Here is a 24661-nt window from a genome sequence, read left to right as displayed (position 1 = left end):
CAAAGAACAAACTCAATTCAGAGTTTACTAACGTGTAATTACCTCCGTGTTTGGAGCTATTTCCACCCCGACAGTCGCTGTCGTGATGACCATGGCGAAAGCAATACCAGTGAGCAGGAAGATAAACCAGTTTACCCTCGTTTCCCTCGCTGGTGCGGCAGTGTGCGAGGAGTGCACTGAAAGGGAATGGGTGAAAGGGGAGAAAAAAAAAAAAAAACTACGAAAAAATAAGAGCTCCGCGGCATCCCCGTCCCGCTCGTGTGCGGGGCTGAGCGGTGGCGGCTCCCGGGACGGGAGAAGCCACGGGGGCCCCCGGGCACCCCCGGCCCGGCCGCAGCTACCTGTGCAGCGCGGAGCTCCGCTCTGCCCGTGCCCCGCGCGGAGCCGGGGCTGCCCCGACCGCTCACTTGGACGAGAGGCGAGGAGAGGTCCAGGGAGACCCTGGTTACCTTCTGGATGGGGTTATCCCTCAAAGATCTGGAAATCCGTTAAATTGTGACTTTTTTATTATTTTTTTATTATTTATTTTTAGGCTGGCTATTGCCCTTCGAGTCCCCGAAGAGCGTGGACTAGATAAGCTTGAAGGGAATTCCCCCTGATGTGAATGACAGAGCAGAATCGAGGGGGTTTAGAAGTTTTGGAAAAGGCAGGTACATCGGTCAAACAAATAGTTTTTGGTTTAGAGATGTTTTGTTCTTCGGGGGAAAAATCCAGATCTTGTGTGGCACTGCAGAATCTGGTGTAGTTCGTCAGCTCAAGCTGTGTGTCACTCGCCACGTTCCCAGGTGTTCCCGAAGGTGAACTGCTCCCACATATGACCCAGGCGTCAGCCTAGCAGGAGAAGGGCAGCCTAGCGCACGGCTGTGTCACCGCCGCGCTAGAAAACATCCTGGCCAAGTGCCCTAACCTCCCTGGAGGCCACTTCACCCCTGGGGACCGTGGCCAGCGGGGAGACCCCTGGGAAAGGGAGATGAACAGCGAGGGGCTACGTTCACGTTGGGATGAGCTTGGCCCCGCTCCCCGCGGAGGGAAGGGTCCCGGGGAGCTTGGCCGGGGCGCGGGGCTGCCGGGCAGGGTTCCGCGGCCGCGCACGGTGCTCGGCGCCGGCCGCGCTGCCTTTCGTTGCGCCCTCACTCCGCACCCTTCCCGGAGCTGCCGGCCCCGGGCACGGAGCCGGAGCCGCTGCCCGGGCGCGTTGCCCCGGCCCGGCTCCAGGGCCCGCAGTCCTCGCGGAGCGCCCCGGCTCCGAGCCTGGTGCTGGTGTACCAGCCCCGACGTGGGCTCCGCTCCACGGGCGTGCAAACTGCTGGCGGAACTGGTGCACAACGCTCCACACCGCGTGTGAAACGCTGATGCGCATTTTGCCTGGCGAAGTCACCCTGGTGAAACCGAACCCTGGCTCCAGTGTCCCTTGGTCTAGACTTATGACCCTCTGGGGAGCGATCCCGGAGTTCCCATCCAGCACAAACTTCTCTGAAGTCAAGAGGAGTGGGAACGTTTGGCTTTGAGGGTGTTTTCGAAAGTCTCGACACAGCCTGGAGACGGAGGATTGCGAAGATCTTTCCCTCTAGCTCGCCAAAGCGCCCGCCGAAGGTACTCACACACCCTCGCCAGTCACTTCTCGGAAGGTTCTGCCCTGATTCCGTGTTTACTGCCCACACTGCAAATGTCACCAAGAGGCAACTTTAGTGCTTCGCGCCTTTTTTTTTTTTTTCTTTTTTGCCCGAGGTCTATCAGTAGCATTAATTGTCCCAATAAATTGAGATGTAGTGTGCATAATGCAATGTAACAATATGGTTATATTCCACGTGTATGACTTAATTAAGCTATTTGCAGCCTGATGCTGCAAGTCAACGGGTGTGCAAGTGGATTAACAATGTACTGTTCTCGTATCCTCAGGATGGTGCATAATTACTTTACTGGCGGTACATATCAATTTTTGATGATTGCAGAACACATGCTCACTTTACCAACAAGCGCTTTAATAACTCTCCGTTGTGTTTTTAAAAGGCGTTGTTTGGAAATATTTGGAAGCCTCTGCAAACAATATGCGAGGGTCTGCGTGCGAGGTTTCGCGCTGATTCATATTTCATGAAGTGCAAAGGCTACGAGGCAGCCCGGGCCCCAGCGCAGGCGGCGAGCCGGGCGCGGCCCCGCGGGCTTCGAGGTGCGGGAGGCGCGCGGGGCTGCGCGGAGCTGCGCGGAGACAGCGCGGAGGCAGCACGGACCCCCACACAGGGTCGGGTATCTGCTAGCAGACACAAGCGAGGAAACCTGACGGTGGGTTAGCGAGGCGGCCTTGGAGTGGGGCAGAGGTGCCAGGTCTGAGGACAGGGTTTCGGGCAGGCAGGTCACCCGTCGGAGTGAGTCCTGGAGAGCCCGTGCTGCCTACGCGCGGGCCCGCGCTCGTCCCGGCGCCTCGACGGCGCTTGGAAGAATCACCCCTCTCGGGATACGGCGCTGGGCGCCCATGGGGCTTTCTCGACCTGTGAGGGCATTTAAGGCCCGGAGATCCCCAAACGGCGGGTTAAGAGCCATCGCCGGGGCGAGGCGAGCCCTGCGCGGCCTACGCCGCGCCCAGCGCCCGGCTCTGCGCCGCTCCGCTCCCCGTGCTCCTAGCGCCTCCTCTCCCGGAGCCTTCTTGGAAGAAGTCGATTTGTTCTTGTACCTGAAGCAGGTGATGTTTATGCAGAGACATCTGAATGACAGCAGGAGCGAAGGACAAATCTAATAAAGCCTAATAAACCGTGAGAGTCTAAATGTCATTAAACTTACAAAGATGAGACTCCAAATCACCAAAAAGGTAAATGTCTTCATTAGTCTGATCTCTGAAGACTGTCGAACATTTCATTAATTTATAATTTATGATTGTTTGACAAATATTGAAAAGTATGTAAATATGAGGGGGATAATGTCTTTTCTGCGGGAGATAAGGAAATGACCCAAACTGTACGTGCCTGCTAGATTACACACGAGGTTCCATCTATCTGTTATCAAACTGTGCTTCCCCTTCCTAGAACATATTGTGCAAGTGACAAGTGAAATAGTGCAGATAAACCAATGGTTTAAAACGTAATAAAGACAACAGCCATTTGCATTTTTTACATTTTATTACAAAGGTAATTTACTATGACACATTTCTGAATGTAATTTATGAAAACATTTTAAAGCAATTATATAATGTATACAGCATTCAGAGACACAGAAAATCAGATAAATAATAATCTTATGGATCTTCAGAGACTTTCCATAACGTCTAAAATATAGAGTTTTGCGGGGGGAAAAAGTAACAGCAGTAAAACATAAAATTATAGAAATAAAATGCGGAATGATGTAATAAAGAGGAAATGGGTATATTTGGAACTACAATTGCAACATTAGATATTCAGGGAGACAATCTCATCTGTTCCAGAGAACTAAATCAGTTAATATATTTTTTTTTCCTTCCTGAACATTTGTAAATAGACTTCTTAAAGAGGAGAGCATTTCTGAGGAAAACATCTTGCACCCTAGTCGCCTCTGGTGGCCCAAGGAGTGGACCTTCCCATGAGGATGCTGGGGAGGAAAGGAGCGGACTCAGATGTGATCCCCTCCGTGACAAAGGGAAAATTCTAGTTTGTTGTCGCTGAGGTAACGGGCAGGGAGGGCAGGAGGCGACGCCTCGACGTCTTGACGAGCAGAGGTCGGGCCGTGGGGCTGGGGCCGCGATGTGGGCAGGGAGTCGGGCACTGGGGGCTCATTCGACTCCTTCGTGCCCCTTCTCCCGGGCACGACCTGATGGGATTTTCCGTAGCCTCTCCTCTCCGCAAGCTCCTGCTCGGCCAGGTCGCCCCAGCTTCCGAGGAACGCACGGCTTTGCGCGGCTTGGAGCACAAGAGCGCTGCGCTGTTTACTGAGGAGAGTCGCCCAGAAAGCGAGAGGGGACAGCTTCGCCCGACAGTTGTCTCCAGGTGCCTTGGACAAGGTTTTTGTACCCCAAGGCAAAGGGTCAGAAAACCCATCGCGTGCAACTGCCCGGCATTTTTTTTCCCAAGCCACCCACCAGACAATTGCCCACGGAGCAGAGTTTTGTAAAAGCCCTGCATTCCCCACAACAGGCTCTGTGTCTTTGTCTTTACATAAAAAAAAAAAAGAAAAAAGAAAAAAAAAGTGCCCTTTGGCCAAATGTGCCTGTAACGAGCTTGTAAAACAAACCAGAAATCTCAGCTCTTCCTCAAGTCTACAAGCAAGTCGCTTTATTCCCAAATCTTGCAAATATGTTAGGAGTGTTATAAGTCGGACTAAAAAGCCCCCTAGCAGAGCTGGTTACCTGCTGTGAGCCTCGCTGCCACAGACCCTTTCACCAGACATATTAAATCTCTTACCCTCAGAAAACAGGCACTTGTCACAATTGAAATCCAACGTATTGGGGCAGCGGGATGTAACAATTTAGGGAACTTTATATATTCCCCGGAGGCCCTTCCGAGCGGAGGTCCCTAGCACTTCTCTCCGGGAGGACTTGAGAATCTGCCCTAATCTGGCCATTTCTAAGGGCTCTGTGCTGAAAGGTCCAGCTCTGTGCCCATCGCCCACCTCTGGTCCTTCGCTCAGTTATTTGTGGGGAGATGGGAGGTGCGATGAGGTGGCAGGTGATCTCTCCCCATTTTCGTTCCTCCTTCCGCTCTTCGGTTCCTCGCTCCCCTCGACGGCAGGTCCCGGGCTCGAGGCCTCCATCAGACACAGGCCAGTGCCACCCGCCCCCCCCCCGCCCTCCCCCTGACAAGGCGGTGACATTCTTTCCCAGCTCTGAAGTATGTGTTTTATTACAGATTATTTAATTTGATGAGCAACATTCCCAGCGCCCTGAGCACAGTCTAAGTGGAAAAAGGTTTACTTGGCATCGCGAACCAATTTCAGTAGAAAAAAAAAAAAAAAAAAACAATGAGGCGCACATAAACAGAAACCTCTCCAAATATCGCCAGAGGGGTGAGCCGGCTTCCAGCGACCTGAGTTATGGCGTTTTTCCACCCAAACGAGCCCTTGTCCCTTTACTGCAATGGAGCCTAAAAACGAGATATGTCCTGTCACCTCCATCCACTGCCGAGGCAGATCCTCCCTGTCCAGTCCCTGAATGGGAATTTTGCTAGAGTCTTGACCAAAAAGCGACCAGGAAAAAATGTCCCATATAGTTCGAGCCCCACATAAATAAGGAGATGGCAAGACGGGTATCTCATTGATGGCTTAGGAGATTTCTTATTACGCGGACGAGTTTATAACTCGTAAGGAAGGGGAGGCAGAAGCGGCCGAAGCTGCGCTCCAGGAGCGCTCAGAGGCGCGCACAATGGCACGGCCGCATTGTCTCCAGCACAGCGCTTCATAAGTGACCCCGTTTATTGCTGAATAGCCGTGTTTTGATGACTTATAGTATATGCAAAAACAAACTTTCCCGCGGTGTTTTTTTTTTCCTCTCCGTCATGCTTTTCTTTTCAAACGGCCAGATGATTTTAAAAAGAAAAACACCAAGAAATGATAAATCGCGTCGCATAGCTAATGGCTGGAGGGCGCGTTTACCAATTCATAATCATTTATTCTTGGTGATGTATGACCCTTACTCTTAAATCTCAAAAGCTTCTATTTGAAGGTGTAAATAGCTTTTTCCCCCTTGCAGTAAACCTTACTGCATTAGCAGTGATTGATCTCCTGTACAATTCGTCCCAGAGTGCTATTTTAGAGGGGGAACACTAGCTTTTGGAGATTAACTGGGGAGTCTGTTACATATTAATGAACCTGGGAGATATACTAACGTTTTGGTAATTTAGTTATTTGTGTCTATAGCTTTCGTCGTTATTTTCTCTTAGACCCCCGCGGTTGTTATACATCGAATTAAAAAGTGGTCCTTCAGCATCATTTTTTTTTCAGTGGCAACTAAACGCCATTTAATGTGAAAAACAAATGTTGACTTGTCTCTTGAAGGAAGTGTGTTTCTTGGCAAGACATCAAAGTGTTTTAAACTGTATTAGGAGGGTTTGTTAGTTTTCTTACCAGAGCCTACGGTAATGTAAGAAAATAGCCTCTCGGTGAAGGAAGCCCGTCGGAGGGGGGGAGCGGGCGCTGCGCAGGCTCCTACCTAGATGCACGCTCGATAGGCGATTTTAGCTGCAGCAGAAACACACGGGCACCTCTTCGCTGGGATTACAGCCTTGATTAACGCTAATGAATAGGGATGCTAAAGAGTCGTCTGGAAACCCGTCTGTGAGAAGGAGGAGTGAGAAGCTCCTAGGCTGGGCTTAGCCTGCAGAGAGACCAGCTAGGCTAAAATGCCATTAACCTAGTGCTCCTTAGCAGGCGCGGGGGCAACGCGCCTCGGAAGCCCAGCGAGGGGCCACGGCGGAGGCGGGAGCTGCGGCCCGAGGCTGCGTGGAGGCGCGGGCGATGCGCGCTCCGCGGAGGGGCTGCCGGGCCGGTTCCTCCATGCGAAGAGGCGTCAGTGGGAAAATAGGACTCAGGTGCTCGTGGAGGGTGCCTGGGTGCCTCGACCTTCCAACCTTCTTCTTCCTTTTTTTTTTTTTTTTTTTTTTTCCCTAGAAACCAGGAGGTTCTGCTACTTATTAACTTTGTCGTCTTGCGTGGATTTATAAATAGTTCATTATCCTTGAAGGTGGTTAAAATAGGCAGCTCGGCTAGGAATTAATGCGTGCAACCCCCGCCTACAGCTGTCTTCGCTCCGACCAGGCTGGTGGGCTCAGAAACCAGGCGGCCGTGGCTGCTATTAGAGCAGGAAAGGAGAGATCCCAACCGCTCCTGCCTCCTCAGCCCGTTTATCGCGGATGCCTAAAGGTTGAAACGCAGCTGGCCAACAGGCTAGAGAGGGCAGAGATCCCCAAGTCGTGATCCCTAAGCGGATCTGCCCTTATTTTAAAAGTGGACAAGCACGTTTCTCCCCCCACGTCCCGTCCCAAAGTTAAACGTTTGTTTAGAATAAACTCGAGAAGCAACAGTCTCCGAGAACCTTGTTTTCCCCTTCTTCTCCTTGTGAATAACAAAGTGATCATAGGCTACTCGGCTAGTTGGCGAGGAGAAAACTTTTGTTTTCTGGGGCGATTTATGTTCTTTATAAATATGTGGTTTGGAAAATAAAAAGAGACTTGAAAACGTTGTTACAATGAAAAAGGACAAATTAGAAGACATTTTCTGTGATCAAAGGAGGAAGAGAAAGCGAGTAGGGGTATTCAAAAAGCTTGACTTATTCACACAACTCCTTTGGAACCCAGGGGCAACAAGCGTGTCTTACATTGAAAAGGCGGCTCTATTCAGAGTGCAGGTGCGAAGTGGTGTGGCACATTCTGCCACATTATGTAAAGGTTGTTGGAGATTAGTGTTCAGACTTAATAACTAAAGCGCTTGATTTACATTGGAAAAAAGCCCCCTCATCCGTGAAAGCAAAATAATTTAACGCGTGATCATTTCGAGTGCTGCTGATATCCTAATACTTGCATTGTTCTCGGCCAAGTACCAGAGGAGTGCGGATTGATGCTTTTGGGAACCTATCATTTACAGCCACTGAACTCTGCTCAGAACTGGAGGTCTGGAGGGGAGATAAAGGAGGGGCACAAGATAAAAGTTTCACATCTGAATAAAGAAAACAATATAAATGTGACAGTTCCCCTCCTTCCCGCACACATCCCGGAGACTCCTTCCTGGTGCCAGGGCAAAACAGCCCCCAGGTCTGCAGAGGCGAAAATTGGGCTCAAGTAGCAGGCACTTTTCCACTCCGCCTTCCCTCGGCGGAGCAGAATTACTTACCTTACTAATTATTCATATTTATGTAAATGTCATTAGTTAATGTAACTTTCTATAAAAAGATAATCAGCCGAGAAGGGAGCATAGGTATTACCTTAAGTGCATTGGCTCTGCTTGTTTCATTCATATGTTAATACACGTGATGCAGTAGTGCCAGGCTGGGGAGGGGCGGGAGGAGGAGAAAGAGGGAAGAGGAAGAAGGCAAGGAAAAGAAATTAAATAATAGCAACAAAGCCCACAAAGGCTTTAAGTTTGCATTGCGGCATCAAGGAACTGGCTGCTTTCTGCTGGGCTGAACAAAGCGGGGACGCGGCACTCCTGCTGCCGGGGCATCCCAGCAACTTTGGGTGGCTTTTCCCGGGGTGGGGGGGGGGGTCCTGTTTTTTGTTGTTTATTTGTTTCCTATCCTCCCCTGGAGGATAATTTTATCCTTCAAGACAGCCCGATCCACCCACATTTGGAGCCGGGCTGTGACCCTCCATTCGCGACAGCCCGAAAGAAAGTATCTTTGTATGGGGCACGCACCAATTAAAATTGCAATTTTTTTTTTGCATCCCTCTTTAGTGTAAGCATTTTAGGGGCATTTCCATAAATTCTCTGCGAGAATAAAGGCTATAATGGGAACAAGGTGAGAAAGCTGTTAACCATTGTTTCAGCAAGAAAAGGTCGTAAGTCAGGCAATTGGTGTCTGACCTGTCAGGATAAGGTATAAAGGCTTTATTCATGCAGTCGCTCACGATTTTCTCAGCTCTCACAAAAGTGTTTTTATGATTCTGTTTTCTTACCTCGTTCCTTAATTAAAAAGCTGAATGATTAGAATAGCACCTGCATAATGTCTGGACGACGCCTGCATACTAATTCACGAGTCTTTACATCTAGTAATTATAACATAAAATCAGAGATTGAATAAAACAGAAGGGTTTTGCCACTAAAGCCCTGCTAATCCCCTTTTAAAGGAGTCTGCTGAAATAATTCAGAACAGTTTCCGGAAGTTGGATTACCAACTCTTTTTTTTTTTTTTTTGACTATTTACAATGAAATGATATTTCACACTTAAAGAGTCTCTGCATTTCTACAACAGGTTTTTAAAACTGGCCTGTTTTCTGGACAGTAACAATCCAGTGACTCCTTCAGTCTTTTCCTACCGATTTTTTTCTCCTTCTTCCCAGCAAGGTTTTTCATCTTTATCAAATATATGCGAGGATTAATCTGTCCTCAGGTATAGAGAACAAAACCTCCCCCTTGAAACCTCCCTTTGAATCCCACTGCCGGATTCCCGGCTCTCCCGGCCCCTGCAGGGTGAGGGAGCAGGGAATGCGTGAGGCCACCCCGGCTTTGCCCAGGCTCGGGGGCACCGTTTGCCGGCCGCTCGCAGGAGCAGGCGACGTGCAGCAAGGAGCTCCCACGGCTCCGTCATGTCCCCTTCCTCTACCCCCCACCAAGGGCGGAGGATAATTTAAGACAGGAGTGACTGGTCAAAAAGTTGGCTTTTTTTTTCTGGCTTTCCCGAAGAGCTAGGGGTGGATTTGAGGTCTGTGCTTTTGTCTGGCGCCCGCAGCGGTCTCGGGCAGGTATCCACAGGGACCGGAGCGAGCGGCCGGGGCGCGGGGGCTCCGCGGGCCGGCGCGGAGACGCCACTGCCGGGCCGCGGGCACGGCTCGGCCGGCAGCGGGATGCGCCGGCCCCGGGCCGCGCCGGGAGGGCTCCCAATACTCCGGGTAAAGCTCACCCGGGGGGAAAAAATAATAATATCACAAATCACCCGAATTTGCCAGGGCGTCTCGTTTTGGGGGGGCAACGGTGTCATCGTAGTCCAGCGTACTCCAGCCCGTCCAGGGGACCGCGGCGACAAGGAGGGAGCGAGCTCGGGGCAAGTCCCAGCCAGGGAGCTGGTGCCCAGAGTCGCGAGACCTCGTCATCAAACACAGGCGGGAGAGTGTCGTCCTCGGCTCGTACCAGGTTAGCTCCAAATGACGAAGGAGTTAAGAACAAATTCAGTCCTCCACGAAAACTGCAGAGGTTTCTCTAAGCTGTTGGCATCATTAATATGCTTTCCCTTTTATTCTTTATTTTTTAAGTTAAAGTGTTATTTTTGATGACTTTTGTTGCCCACCGCCCCATCTCCAGTGTAATCCTGCAAAGCCTCTGAATCATCTACGAGAATATAGAGACAATATATCATATAGCATTAAAAATCTGAGGGGGTTAACTAAAAGCCTCAATTGCTGTTCTGGCCCCGCTATAACCATGGGAACGACGTGCCCTGTTGGGGTCTTAGTAAATGTTACATATCCCTCAAGCGGGTGCTCCCCTTGTTTGTTTACTCTAGCCTCCTTTCATTTATATCCCAGGAATATTCTTCAGCAGACGCCATACGAAAAGGCAAAGGGTGTAAATAAACTAACATATGGCCCAGAGGTTTTAGAGAAGCTGGAACGGCTTAACAAGTCATGCGGGTGATACTGGCAATCCGACTTCTCTCTTTCCCCATCCCCCTGCTCCCTTCGGCACCTGCCTAAACCTCTGTGGCTCAGCGCTTGCCTCCCACCTCCTCACGATAAGTCACCCTCATGTCGCGATCGGCTTTGTAGGGAGCAACGGGATTTTGCTTCAGATCGGGGAAAAGATAAATGTAGGCACCGAAAGCACCCGGGGGCGGGGAGGGGGTGTCTATGTGCGGGAGAGGGGGCTCTGCGGAGCACGGGTGGGGGACATCGCCAGAGGCGCCTCGAGAGGTCCCAACGGGCCCGGTCGGGCCGAGCGGACCAGTCCATATCGCGCTGGGCCCGCCCGAGCCAGTTCCGCAGGCTGTGTCAGCGCAGAGTGGGGAAGCAGCCCTGCGCACGCAGAGTCACTTGAAAACAACATTTACCAGCCCTAATCCATTTCAGGGGCTCTGTCCCCAAGAGCATAAATGGTGGCGCTGCCTCCGATCGCGGCTCGCGGATTGAAGTGTGTTTAACCGCGGGCTGTAGCTACTTCCCCTCCTAACGGAGAGGAAATGGGTCTTGGTTTTACTGATTCATATTTCTAATCTTCCTTTCCTGAACATACAATGTTCTTTGTTAAATGAATGGTCTTTAATTAATGCACTTGCACAATGCATGGGCTTGCATGGGGATCGATGATAGGAAGCAACAGGGGATGGTTCCCTCCAAAATGGTTTGTCAGTATTGAGAAAGAAAAGGCAATGTCTATAAAAGGGCCACTAATAATGCCCACACGTCTCTCACCATGCTGTCTGAGGGGACATTCCTTCCCTTGTTGACAGTCAAGTGTAATAAGTACATGTCTTCACTCAATCATTACAGACCATAGAATTGTATTCTGTAATTAGCATGTACTGTTAGCCCTCCTTTCCTTTATGGGCCATTTTTTTCTCCTACAGCAAAAATGTTTTCCTTCCATGCTTGCTTTAATTCTTTCCTTCTTTTTTTTTCTTTCTTTCTTTCTTTCCCTCCCTCTCTCTTCCTGTAGTCAAATGTATTCTCTATTGACAATATTCCTGCCAGCCAAAGCCAACTTTTTGTCATCTCTGTGTTAGGCAACTTCTTTCAAGTTTTCCTTTTAAGAAGGGAGTAAAGGCCGCGCGCATGCGCACGCCGCCAGCCCCGCCGCACGGGCTGCTCCGCGCCAGGGACTCGCGAATCCCTCCGAACTGGAGAGCCGGGGCTTAAAATGTCAAGCCAAGAAAACTCCTGGTATGTTCGTGGGCTGCAGTTCCCTGCAACGTATTGAAATCAGTCAGTTGGATGTGCAAGGTAAAAGGGGTTGCCTTTAGATTACTTCAGTCGGCCAACAAATCTCCTCTCCCGTTAAGAATTTAAAAATAATAATACAAAAATACCTCTAGGTCTTTCTAGGCTGCAGATAAAAAGTGCCAGTGTAACAGGGACCCATTCTGAGGGGAAATCTCTTTAAACGAACAGTTTAATCCCTCACCTGCCAGGCCAAAACAAAAAGTCGCTCCAGGGCCGTGGGGAGGAGTAGCGCTTCTGGGGCGGCTCTGATCAGAAACTCCCCCCATTTTCCAGAGTATTATTGACCTGGACAGAGTCGGATGGATGGGAAGGAGTCAATTCGCAGATATCCAGTGTGGGGACAGGCGGCGGCGAGCGAACAAAGGCCAAGGGCTCGAGTCAGCAGCGACCGAGTGACACTGGGACCACTCTCGCACCCCTTATCTCTGTCAATATTTAAAGTGCAATTCAGTACTGCTAAGCATGGAGCGTCTGATGTGAAAAAATACTACCTCAAAAATGAGGTCAAGGAGTTTTGTTTTGTTATTTTAATGCAAATGACAACCCAAAACGAGCGATACTAAGGGAGGTTAAAGACCAACAAAAAGACACGCATTAGTATTTGACAGTCCCCCACGTTAACCGTACACCGATTCGGCAGGATATTTTTCAACTCACGGCAAAGCCAATAGAAATGAAGACATGCCTGGATACAATTACACATTTGTAAAAATAACCGTAGATTCTATATGCTTATAAATATTTATTGTAAAAAATCCAAATATTAAAAATAAATAGTAGGTTCAAACACGTAACAGAACATTCCCTCATTACCGAACATGTGATGAAGAGACAAAAAAAAAGGAGAATATAAGAAGTCTGGAAAGAAATACAGTATTTCAACGTTGCAAATGTTTTCACCAGTTACATTTTCAGAGACATTTCTTCTCCATACAGTTCACAAGGAATGTGGTAGATTCTCCCATAAATATGACAAGCTCCAGTTTAATAATAATAATAATACCCACTGCACTGTAGTTTGACTCAGTCTTTACTCAGGAAAAGTCCCATTACATTAATGGGGTGGCTTAGAATGGCAGGATTGGGCTCAGATCATTCTGTAGCAACTAAAATAGAGGTACACTGATGAGTTACAACTTCAATGAATTTGTTTTACAAACAGAGCATTTAATGATCTCTAATGAGAAACTCCTAAATGAACTTTTATTAGGGAAGCGTTTCAGTATACACTGTAATGTTTATAAAACGAAGATACAAAAGAGATGGACCATCTTTACACTCACGGACAATAAAACATGGGAGCATATGGAAGCCATCGGTTTGAATGCGTTAACTTCGATACATTGCAGTATGTACATGCTTAATAGGTATTCGGAGGGTTAAAATGATCAAAGCCGTTACTCTTAAGTGTATGCTGTTGCATTCATTACACTGGAAAGAAAAAGCTTGTTGGTCACATACTGATGTTAATGAAACCCAACATTTCTGCCTTTTCCAAGAATTGCGTTCTGTGCAGCATATGTGTGGAAATAATTTATTAGACAGAAAAGTTAGGAGGATAAGATGCAAAAGTGGACATCATTTCAACTTTCGAACAGTCATACAGACATCTATGGAGATCTATACACAGATAGAGTTTCACATAGACACAGCCACATATATCCAGATGTATGTCTATACACAGGATTCGATAGTTCGGTATTTTCTGCACCCTCTGGGCCCCTAAAGTTATCTTTAAAAGTTTGATTTTATCTCTTTAGAAACGGTTTAAAGCTAACGGGAAGGGTGAGTTTGACAGAGAGGAGAACAAATCGCTGACAAAGAACCTTTTACGTTTCATCAGCGTTGTTAGGACGACAAGCAGGAATTTCTCAGATAATAACTCCCACTTCAAAGATTTCTCAGCTCAATAGAAATTGGACCATCCTTTTTATTCAACCACAAGGGCTGGCACTAAAGACGACTCAACTGTTTGAATTTTTTCCCCCGTGTTTATTTTTCCCCTATTCACTGGGGTACTTGGATAAAATAAACAACAAGACAATTACTGGAACATGGACTTCTAACTTTCCCGGGCCCGCGGCCCGTCGCCCGTGGCCCCGAGGGTGTCAAGTCCCCGCACCGCGGGCCTCCCCGCAGCCGGGCTGCCTGCGGGGGCCAGGAGGGCACCCCCGGCTTCATCCCGCTTCCCTGGGCCGCCTTGGAGCTCCTCGGGGATTCCCTCGGGCACGGCCGCCCCGAGGGCTCGCTCCTTCCCCAGCCTGTCTTGCTGTGGAGGGCACGGAGGATTTGGGGGAGGTGACGGGGAGGGGGTGACGCGGAGAAAACCCACTTCTTCTCGGGCTTTGTGGTCGGGTTTTAGTGCGATAAGCTGATCGGAAATGCTCGTGAGAGGGGAAGGGAACTCGCCCTAAGCCTCATTAGCAGTCCTTTCTTTGGGGAGAAGAGCGGCGAGGCTGGAATGCCAGAGCCAAGCCCACCTTAGGGTGAATGCGAAGCCAGAGAGACCCCGGCCCCGCAGAAGTGCATTAGGTGGAGGAAGTGTATCTATAGCGAGGAGCAGATTGACTGTATTAAGCTAGCATGAAACCAAAGGTCAGTGCAAATGTATCTTAATAGACTGTCTCAAATGGAGTGTGCCTCCTTTGAAGGCCGCTTGCTATTGCTCTCCTCATTACCATAGCGATCCTAACGTGGCATGCTGATGCGCCATAAAACTCACACTTTCAACCCCAAAATCAAGCCCTTTGAACAACCCGAGCTTGATTAGACCTTTCTCCTTTTCTTTTCCCCCTTAAAAACCATTTCCTTGCCTTTAGAAACTCGCCCTCAAATCCCAAACGCATTCTCTGATCCCGGCAGAAAGCAGAAACAAAAGTGGGCTGAGGCGCCAGTTCAAGCGGGCCTTTTCTTTCTGACAGTCTTATCCATTTTTATTATGATCTGGAACAAGTGCCCTATTCGCGTAGGTTTTGTTTACCGGAAATTAAACGAAAATGATTTAGTTCGCGTCAAACAAAAATATATACTTGTATACACAAGAAAAGGGGCCTGTTAGACGTAAATATTATGTCCTTAATGAAAAGACTGGACGGGCTCCAGACTTCGCCTTTCACTGTTTAAGTATGACTTGCCTATTGCCATAGAAATCCTAACTTACCATGAAGATTCACCGTTGTGAAGAAATACTTCTTTGTGCGAGCCTTCTTTGATGTCTAAGGCATAAGATTCAGGCTTTCAGCTGCGTCTGTCTAGATTACCTTGAGAGCAACGGGGTAGACATCTGTAACAAGCAAATGAAAAATTAAAGGTGATTAGCCTGCACATCCAAACACTTCTGTAAATAGAGAAATAAAGAAATGCACAGATCTCAGGACAAGATGGGAACATCCTCTCTCTCCGCAAATGGCTTCGTACCTTTCAATTTCCACGGCACAAGTTTCTGGGGCAGTGTAGGCAGAGGGGAACAATTCTGCTCTAATTTGGGCTCGGAGTACATTTTTGTCTGCCCAGGGAGCACATGCGGTGTCTCTATCTACGTCCCGGTAGCGGCATGCTGCTGTTACTGTGCGCACGACGTGAACGGGCCACTAAAGAAGAGATATTTGTGGAGTTGCGTGGTGAAAAGGAGAGGGAATCCCCGTTTGATGCCTTGGGAAGAGAGCGAGGTTGCGGCAGGAGGGGAGGCTCTCGGAGGGACAGAGGGACAGGATTTCACCACGGATCAGCTTTTTTTTTTTTTTTTTTTTTTTTTTTCCCCTTGTATGCACACCTGTAGGTGTGCGAGTGTTCACGTGCACTCACACACGCATTAGCCCTAGTTACCTGGGTGGCGAGACGGGATGCAGCCCTGGAGAGAGGCGCCTCACAGGCCTCCTCTAAGCCTGGAGCAAGCCGCGGAGAGCCCGTGCAGTCCCCGGGCCATTTATTCGCCTCTACTATCTGCTGTTCTTAAACATCATTAAAGTAATTAAAACGGTGCCATTCGGCAGTTTCAAGTTACCCTAAGGTGGGTGTTTGGTTTTCATTGTTGTTTATTTGTTTGATTTTTCCCTTTCTTTCTTTCTTTGCCCGAAAGGACCGAATAATGCGGCTTTCACAGGTTAATTTTAAGCTCGCGCATTGGAGGAACGCACTAAAATCATGTTGGTTTTGCTCTGACAGATTTTTTTTTTAATCTCACGATAGCTCCGTACGCGGCAAAACCCGCACGTTTCGGGGCAGCCCCGCACAGAGGTCGCGCGTGGTGCAGTTCCCGTCGGGGGTCCCTGCGCGTGACGTCACGGCCAGCCCGCCTGAAGGCCCCCCCGGCCACGCCAGAGCCCGTAGCCCGACAGCGATGACGCTCGGGCGGGAACGGATGTGTTTATGTTACTAGTGTAAACTAAAATGGACAATCAATCATTAAGCCACCTCTGGGCCTTCCTGTATTAGTGACAACTACGAGGGTGGGGAGGCGGAATATATGCCTATATATATATGCCTATATATATATTTATATACTGTACATATATATGCCTATATATATATTTATATACTGTACGAGGGAAAAGTAATGATTTTTGTTGTTGTTTGACAGAAACGTCCACCGAACGGGTTAATTAATCAAAGAATTTAATGTATCGTTTTGTACAATTTGGTAACAAATAATAGTTTGTATAAATTTCTTTAAAAAAAACACTCTCACAGAAAATAGTGGGCGAACAGAAGCACTTGACCACAAAACACTTTCGACGAGGAGAAAAATCTGTATAACTAGAAATCTGTGTTAAAACACTTTGAATCCTCGGGAGGAAGGAAAGGAAAGGAAAGGAAAGGAAAGGAAAGGAAAGGAAAGGAAAGGAAAGGAAAGGAAAGGAAAGGAAAGGAAAGGAAAGGAAAGGAAAGGAAAGGAAAGGAAAGGAAAGGAAAGGAAAGGAAAGGAAAGGAAAGGAAAGGAAAGGAAAGGAAAGGAAAGGAGAGGAAAGGAGAGGAAAGGAGAGGAAAGGAGAGGAAAGGAGAGGAAAGGAGAGGAAAGGAGAGGAAAGGAGAGGAAAGGAGAGGAAAGGAGAGGAAAGGAAAGGAAAGGAAAGGAGAGGAGAGGAAAGGAGAGGAGAGGAGAGGAGAGGAAAGGAGAAAGGAAAGGATCAGTGGGGGGCTGTAGTAGGACGAGGGGGCTGCGGGGCTTGGGGAGAGGATGTGAGAGCAGCCAGGACAGGAGGACGCTGCGTGCACGCGTGTCTGGTGTCAGCGCTACAGTCCGCCGCGCGCGGCCAGTGTCGCGCACGCTGCAGCGCGTCCTCTCTGCGGGGGCCGCTCAGAGACCCTCCTGCCTCGGCCCCTCTCCCTCCGCGCCCCCGCTGCCGAGAGCCCCCGTCCTAGGGCTCGCCAGGGGCCTCCCGCGGCCGCTGCTCGGCGGCCCGAGAAGCGCCCCTCTCCGCGGCGCCGAGCCCTAGCAGCGGGGCCGGGGCGCCCCGTCGGGGCGAGGCGGCGGGGCGGCGGCGGGGGGCGCGGCGGCGGCGCGGGCCCCCGCGCCCTGGCACACGTACCATTCGCTCAGGTTGGCGGCGGGCTGCGCGGGCGCGGAGGGCTCGGCGTGGGAACACGAGGCGGGGGGTTCCCGACCGGAGTCCGAGGAGGGGGACACCAGGGAGGGCGTGGAGGACTCGTAGCCAGAGCTGGGAGGAGGGGATTTGCAGTGCACTTTCATGTGTTTTCGCAGGGAGCTGGGGTGGGTGTAGGACTTGTCACAGCCTCTCACTTTGCAGTTGTACGGCTTGTCGCTGGTGTGGACGTGTGAGTGCTTCTTCCTGTCACTGCTGTTGGCGAAGCGTCTGTCACAGCCCTCGAATTCACATTTGAACGGCTTCTCCCCTGGAGGAGGCAATGGGCGAGCACGGGCATTAGTAAGGCGATGGCGAGGTGGGGACAGGGGGCACTGAGCCCTAGACCCCCGGGGGCCGCGGCCTCCATCGAGGCACCGGGAGCGGCTCTCTCGGGGCAGCCCCGCGGGCTCCGCTGCCCCTCGGCCTCTCCAGCCCCCTCCTTGGCTGCCCGCACACGCCGAGTCCGCCCCTCTTCCCTTCCCTTCCCTTCCCTTCCCTTCCCTTCCCTTCCCTTCCCTTCCCTTCCCGGCTCTGCCTTGCGTGGCCAAAGCGGGTTTTGTGCAAGAGACAAAGCCCTCAGATAAGGAAAATTTAGAGGCCAAGTGCTCGCTCGGCATGAACAAAGTGCGCACTCTGCGCAGCCTGCCGGGTCCTGTGGAAAGAGCGGTCAGTGGTTTATCCCGGGGAATATTTCTGCGTTAAATACACTTCTCGCACTGCCCCGAGCTGCACACGGACATATTATTCACAACCCGGGTAAATCACATCTCATCCGCTCTAGTCTTGACTTGATTACAATCCCGTGGAAGGTCTGCACGACTCTCCCTCTCTACTTGGCTCCATACTAAAGCACAAAACCTTTCAAAAAGGCAGTGATTGTGGGGTGCAAAATCATAGGCATTCAGCAGCAAGGAGACTAGGCCTGTGCCTGGTTGTGTCGAGAGGGTAAGAGCCTTTTATCATTTGAACCTACTCAGTCATGGAAGGAATTGCAATCGGGATTAATCTGTCTGGTAATATGATAAGTGACGTTAAGCATAATAGAAATATAATCGTGTTGTTGGAGTCGTGTGAAAGTTTAACCTCGGATTCTGTGCACTGGGCCAGGCACACGATATATAGGAGAGGGTTTCAGGGAAACATGCCTCAGATATTGCGGGGTGAAACACTGGCTGAATTATTGCCACTGCTAAGGGCTAACTGCAAAAACCTCCTCGAGAAGGAGCAGCGAGGGCCCACAGCAACCAAATGGGAAAATAGCTTTTTTTTTTTCCTGAAAAAAAAATGTAGCAGAAGTTACCACGAAAACACAGCTGAGCGTTAACCACGAAGTGCAAACAAAGCCACTGCGTTCACCATCATGGCGTACATGGCTGAAAGAACCTGGAATATTTGCAAAAGCTTCGGAGTTTTGTTTTGGATTTTGTTGTTGTTTGGCGGGGAGGGGGGTGTCCCCTCAGTTCGTCACGGCTAAATTTCTGAGGGAAGCAGCCCACCTCGTGCTCGGCTGAGAGCCCAGCGAAATAAAGGAAGGCATCCCAAATATTTCACATGAATGCACTTTATGCAAGGTGGGTGGGAGAAAGCTTGTGGTTCCGCGTTTCAGCTCTGTCCTTTCCACTGTAATAATCGCCCACGGTGCCTCACATCTTTGTTACCATTTGCAGAGAGGTTTGGTAAAGACCGGTGTTAGAGGGAAGGTGGGAAGAGATTAAAAATAAGGTCTCTCGGAAAACGATGCGGGTCCTGTAACCAAACATTCTCGGTCACAACAGTGCGTATGCACAGACACACGCACGCATATAATCTAATTACAGTTTCACGTAAGGAAACAATTTGACCTTCAGCATCTAAGTTGAGACAACAAATCAGGGATATTAGTGTTGTACAAGAGAGCGGGAAGTTAGGAGACCCCAGGGAAGGGCGTCCTCATAAGCACTCGGGTTGTGCAAAGTGAGCTGCAGTCAGGTAAACCCGGACTGCGGCGCCTTCACATTTCTGAAGAGTTGGGAAAAAAAAATGTTTAACTCCGCTTAACCCCGTGAAGGAGTCAGATCCGCGCTGGGAAGAGGGCAGCGCGTTCCCGAGCTGTATCCTCGGGACGCCTCTCTAGAGAGGAGCCATCCGCGGCGCCTACAAGGATCCTATTCGAGAGCAGGTTTTCCTGCGAGGGAATTGCGATCCGCCCGGGAGAGGACATTTTACGGGTCCTTCCCTCCGCAGCCTGAGCACGGAGGTGCTCTTGATCCGCCCAAAGTTCAAGCAGGCGATGGAGAAGCGCAGCGACTCAACCGCCATTTTAAAACCACTCTTATAGCTGTGCAAAAAAAAAAAATCAAAACCCCAGTCTATTCAGGGACATTCCTCTTGGAAAATGTGGCCTAATCCACCGTCACCGCGCGTGCATTAAGGTATTTACAAACTTCTCTTGGGGGCGCGGGGGGCGGGGGGGCCGGGCGGGCGGCGCGCGGCTCCGCGCTGCCGCTTTTGTTGGCGGGCGCGCACGGGCGCGGATCCTGCGCGCCGCAGAAACCCCGCGCCGCCCGCCCGCGGAAACCCGCCGCCGCATTAATATTGGAGTAGGCAATAATTTGGAGCCGGCAATCTGGAGCCGGCCTCATGAATAATTCCCAGCGAGTTCTATTAGGATTTCTGAAACATCTCGTTTTTGACAACTTCGGGGCGTTTAATAGAAGCGGAGGAACCATAACGGCCCCGCAGGAGTTTTCGCAATCCAGCAATTAATCACCGCGCAAGTTAACGGGAAAAACACGGGAATTCTGCTTAATAAACGCCAACCTCCGATCGCAATTTTGCCCTGAACCTGCCTCTCTGATGTAGGTCAGTTACACTCAGAATTTAACCATTTTCTGCTTCACAGACTTCAAACAGTGAGGCCGTTAAAGAGCAGTAAAAGTTTGTTTACTTAGGAAAAAACACTGTCATTAAGGGGTATCTCTCCTGCCTAATGGCTGTACCTGTTCCGAGCCGGCGCAGAGCTGGCTCGGAGGCTCTTTGAGTGACCCGGGGATGCTCCTCTCTTCTCTAAAAAGCAGCTGAGGGCATGGCAGAGAAGCAGCGCTTTGCTATTGCATCCCCCTACGCTCAGAAGAACTACTCATAGAGCAATGGAAAAATAATTAGGTGACGAGTGATGGTTACTGTAAAAATTCTGTGCTATGTTTAGACGATAGCGGTACGCATTTAGTATATATGCCATGCATATTATATCACGTCGCGTTATATCATAAAACTGCAACTCCTCTAAGGTCAGGCCATATATCGAGCATGGGGGAAGGGAGTTTTATGAACTGAAGGGTGAAAAAAAATCACTTGGCTGTAAGCAGATCTTACAATAGGATTATGTAGTTTCCTTAGCAGTACATAAGGCTGTAGAGGAGGGGGTGGGAGGTGGAAAAACCTACACTGGAACAGATTATTTTTTCCAAAAAGAGCTTATTTCTTTTCTTAAAAAAAAAAAAAAAAAGGCAGCGCTACAGACTACAAACACCGGCTGCTAAACTAATTAATAAAGCTTCACAAACTGCTCCTGGAAGTGTGAAAACTTTCTACGTGCAATTTCATTAATTATAAATGCTTTCCTGGCCGGAAGAATTCAAACATAGTTTTGCAAGATCGTCCATCGAGTTGCTAGAACAAACAGATGTTTCTGACACATGTCCCAGTTTCGCTTAAGAGTTCTGCAAATAATATTTCAAAATGTACAGGCGAAGCCATACTGGCTTTTCTTTTATTTTTCTTCCCCCTCCCCGCTTTTTTTTTTCTTCCCGAGTACCCAAACTCTCAAACGCCTGTATTGCGAATGCACAGAGTGGTTGGATGGCAATGCTCATTAAAAATGTCACTGTTATTCAGATCAAACATTTGAAACTCCCTCTGACCAAAACAAAACTGTTGAACGAAAGGTCGCAGCTGTGTTATTCTCACAATGTTAGAACCGCAGCATCTAAGCGACATCAGTCAAAACTGACTAGACAAGTTGTAACTTCTATTGTTCACTTTTAATTTGTGAGCTTGCACAATGATTTCATTTTTTCTCCAACTATTTTAAATTGCCCCCCAAAAAACCATTTGCCTCTGTGAATAAGCAGAAATAGTAGCTATATCTCTCGATATTTACACAGATCTACCCGAACAAACATTATAACAGCCTCCTCGCAGAAACAGGAAAAAATATGGATGTGAATTCTAAGATTTGTTCTCGCTCTCCTTTTTTTTTTCTCTTTTCTTATCTCTCCTCCTCCCCGCACCCGCAAATGGCAAAGAAGTAAACAAATCTGAGAATTTATTTTCCAGAAGTACTTCGCTTGCATTCAATAACAACGCAAAGGATACATTAAAAACAAAACAAAGCAAAACAGTATGCTGAGTAATACAGAGAGAGAGTAAAGAGCTTTACATACTGACCTGTATGAGTTCTTTTGTGTATTTTGAGATTCTCTGATCTGGCAAACACTTTGCCACAGCCTGGGAAGGGGCAGGGGAAAGGCTTTTCACCTGTGTGGACTCTGATGTGATTTACAAGTTTATATTTGGCCTTGAAAGGCTTCCCTTCTCTCGGACACTCTTCCCAGAAACATATGTGATTGGACTGCTCGGGTCCTCCAACGTGCTCCACCGTGACATGAGTCACCAGCTCGTGCATCGTGCTGAAAGTTTTCGAGCATATTTTTTTGGGAGTCTGGTCCAACTCAATCCACTTACAGATGAGTTCCTGTTTGATGGGCTGCCTCATGTAACGGAAGAAGGCCCCCGGGCCGTGGTGTGAAGCCAGGTTCATGTTCAGATTCATGGCACCGTAGCTATGAAGCGAAGAAGCAGCAAAAGGATCTGTCCTGGAGGCTGGTACTTGAGTGAAATGTTCAGACCTGGCGTACATTTCTCCAGGTAACCCCAGTCTTATCTGTCCGTTTAGATGGCCACCTGGAGCTGCATGGGAAGGCTGCTCATGGAGTCCAGTAAACAAAGAGGGATTCCCGGCTTCTGAGTGGTGGTGGTGACCATGGTGTCCGGGGCAGCTACCTGTTGTTGAGACAAACAGTCCGTGGTGAGAACGTGCAGCGGGGAGCTGCTCGGTCAGCCCTGGCATGCCTGGGGCTCTGCGCATGAAAAAGTCCCTACCTGCTGCAAGAGCCTGAGCTGGGTGAGAGACGGGGTAAGGGGCTGCTGTTGACTGCGCTGGGCCAAACGCTCCTGTTTGACTAGAGACCACCTCGGCTGGGCCTGCCATATGATGATGATGATGATGATGATGGTGGTGGTAGTGGTGGTGGAGCTGGTGATGGGGATGAGGGGCTGGGCTGAGCTTAAGGGCCGCGGGGTGATGCTCAGGAGGAGGATGGTGCCCCATGTGTTCTGGCCGGAGCGGCTGCGGCCCCGCGCGGGCCTCGGCGGCGGGTGGCCGCGGGTGCGCGGCCGTGGCGCGGGGCTGCGCGGCGAGGCCCGGGAAGCCCGTCCTGCTCGGCGGGGGGTGCTGCTGCTGGCGGCGCGGAGCCCCCGCCAACTCTACTAATCTCAGCGCCGTGTTTCGCCCGGAGAGTGCGGCAGGGTCCATCACTGGGATCCCCGGAGCATCCACGCTCATTAGCTTCTAATGCTAAAAAGTCACCTGACAGCGGGGAGGAGGGAGAGAGAGACAGAGAGAGAGAGAGAGAAAAGGAAAAAAAAAAAGAAAAAACAAAAACTTTTTTTTCTCCCCAAAAAGTTTCCCGGTGCCGCTGCCCGTCGGCGAAGCGCACGGGCGGCGCTGCCAGCGGGGGGACGCGGAGGGGGAGCAGGAACGTCGCTGGCGCGTTGTTGGCGGCCGCTGCAGCCGGGAGGGGCTCGCTGTCGTGTCCCCCCGCACCCTCGTCACGGGCGCGGCGCGGGGCGGCCCCACGCGGCGCGGGGGCGGCCGCGGGACGGGACGGGCCCGGCCGCTCCCCCCGCGCCAGCTCCGACGGCCGCCGCGCGCGCCCATTGGCTGTCCGCGCCGTGACGTCAGCGATGACAGGTCCCGCTGCAGGCTGAAAAGGGTTATCGCGCCGTGCGCGGGGAGGGACTGCGCATGCGCCACCGACGGCGCCCCCTGCCCGCCTCGCAGCCCCCCCGCGCCGCCCCGTTCCGCTCCGCTCCGTTCCGCTCCGCCGCCCGGCGCGGGGCCTCCGCCCGCCCGCGGTCATCGGGGCGGTCCGGCCGCCGAGCCCTGCAGCGCCGGCGAGGCAGCGGCGAGAGCGCGGTCCTGGCGGCGAGGGACTGGATCCGCGGGCGCGGGGGGCTGCCTCGCCGCCGAGCTTCCGCCACGGGGCCGCGGCGAACAAAGTCGCGCTGAGAGGCGGGGGAAGGGGCCGGCTGGGGAGCGCGCAGCCGTCCGCGCTCCCGCCGCCCGCGCGGCCCCGGGGCTCTTTGTTCGGGCACAGCCGCCTGCCGCGCACGGGCCGCGGCCCCGCGCGGCCCCGTGACGGGTAGCGGGGGCGAGCGCAGGTCACTGACACTTGTTGATAGCGCAAATTTCGGGGCTTTTTTTTTTTTTTTTTTTTTTTTTTTTTTTTCCCAGGCGAAAGGGGCAGCTGAGACGCTCTGCAGAGCAGCTACCGGCCCGACGCCCTCGGCCCTGCGCTTGGAGCGGGGCAGCTTTGCAGGGAGCCCCAGAAAGGACCCTGGAAGGCTCCCACTGCCATCCCTTGATAAGTTTTAACAGTTATCTGATTACTGCAGCAGTTATTGGCTGCTGGAGTAACACGGATGATCATTATGTTTAGCCTCAATCGGAGAGTTTAACCCAGAAGAGGGAGTCCCTTTCCGTGTCTCTCTCCCTCTCTCTCTCTCCCCCACAGGATAGTTCCACGTAAAATCCCTGTCCTGGCTGAAGAAAAAGCATTGGGATGCATCCATACGTTACACATACGCTGCTGCTGCTCCCCTGAAGGAAAGAACCTCGTCTGCGAGGTGGAAGTTCAGGTTAAGGCTTCAGACATTATGCACTGAGGCCTTAAAGGTTTTGAAAAGCTCAGGGCTTCAGCACAGAAGGAAGCATCTACTTAGAGGGCAAAACTTTTTTTATATATATATATAATATATACATATATATATATAAGGAAGAAGAAGAAACATGAGAAACGCGGGGAAAGACAGGAGAAATAGTGCCTCGGCTAAAAAAAAAAAATGCCTACAGGATTACCACAGAACTCGGATACTGGGAAAAAATAAATCCACCAATAACCACACCGTCTTATAAAATAAAGCAACTGTTAATTCTCCTATCATCGTGTCGGATATCCCGCATTTTAATGCATTGACTTACTGTCAGCTTGCCAGTAGATGCTCACTCTGGAGCTCAGCCAGCTCGCTCGCCATTTCCAGGGCCATGTTAAGCCCTCGACGCTGAATTTTACATTTCCACAAAAGTTTAACATTATCGGTGATCAGTCAGTTTTATGTTAAGTAGTAAAACAAAAAATATCTGGCCTTTCCAAACCAATTGTTCTTATAACAGAGACCACTAGCCAATGATCTCGAGGGGTACGATTAAAGTGT

General features: G+C 50.4%; 1 protein-coding gene and 2 long non-coding RNA genes across 4 annotated transcripts in view; 2 read left to right on the top strand and 1 right to left on the bottom strand.

The window, feature by feature from the left end:
• LOC148594580 (uncharacterized) overlaps positions 1-22829 on the top strand; it is a 248198-nt gene extending 225369 nt beyond the window's left edge. Inside the window, exon 2 of the long non-coding RNA XR_015913420.1 lies at positions 22798-22829. This is a non-coding gene — a long non-coding RNA (uncharacterized LOC148594580). The remainder of the gene's footprint in view (positions 1-22797) is intronic.
• LOC148594579 (uncharacterized) overlaps positions 1-24661 on the top strand; it is a 576515-nt gene that overhangs the window by 543169 nt on the left and 8685 nt on the right. The window lies entirely within an intron of this gene.
• LOC104569966 (zinc finger protein ZIC 4) lies at positions 12505-22823 on the bottom strand. 2 transcript variants are annotated; one of them, XR_015913418.1, is made up of 4 exons: positions 21554-22823; positions 17069-17393; positions 14701-14823; positions 12505-12646 (listed from the first exon to the last, which is right to left on the bottom strand). XR_015913418.1 is itself a non-coding variant. In XM_010216968.2 (2 exons), exons 1-2 carry the CDS (start codon positions 22728-22730, stop codon positions 16972-16974), a joined length of 1599 nt encoding a protein of 532 aa, XP_010215270.2. In that variant the 5' UTR covers positions 22731-22823. The 2 variants fall into 2 exon arrangements, 1 of the variants encoding a protein (XP_010215270.2); XM_010216968.2 differs by lacking the exons at positions 12505-12646; positions 14701-14823 and having other exon boundaries at positions 16972-17393.

The sequence above is a fragment of the Tinamus guttatus genome, unplaced genomic scaffold (assembly GCF_059628265.1).
Source record: "Tinamus guttatus ecotype Peru unplaced genomic scaffold, ASM5962826v1 Tinamus_guttatus_pri_ptg000227l, whole genome shotgun sequence".
Taxonomy (NCBI): Eukaryota; Metazoa; Chordata; class Aves; order Tinamiformes; family Tinamidae; genus Tinamus; species Tinamus guttatus.
The sequence above is the reverse complement of the archived record's forward strand: the minus strand, read 5'-3'. Positions and strand labels throughout refer to the sequence as shown.

Bases quoted from the DNA above. Each gene is read 5' to 3' on its own strand.
- LOC104569966 (XM_010216968.2), bottom strand. From the start codon at position 22,730: ATGAGCGTGGATGCTCCGGGGATCCCAGTGATGGACCCTGCCGCACTC. The intron at 17,394-21,553 runs GTCAGTATGTAA...TGCCTCCTCCAG, and splicing joins ACACAAAAGAACTCATACAG to GGGAGAAGCCGTTCAAATGT.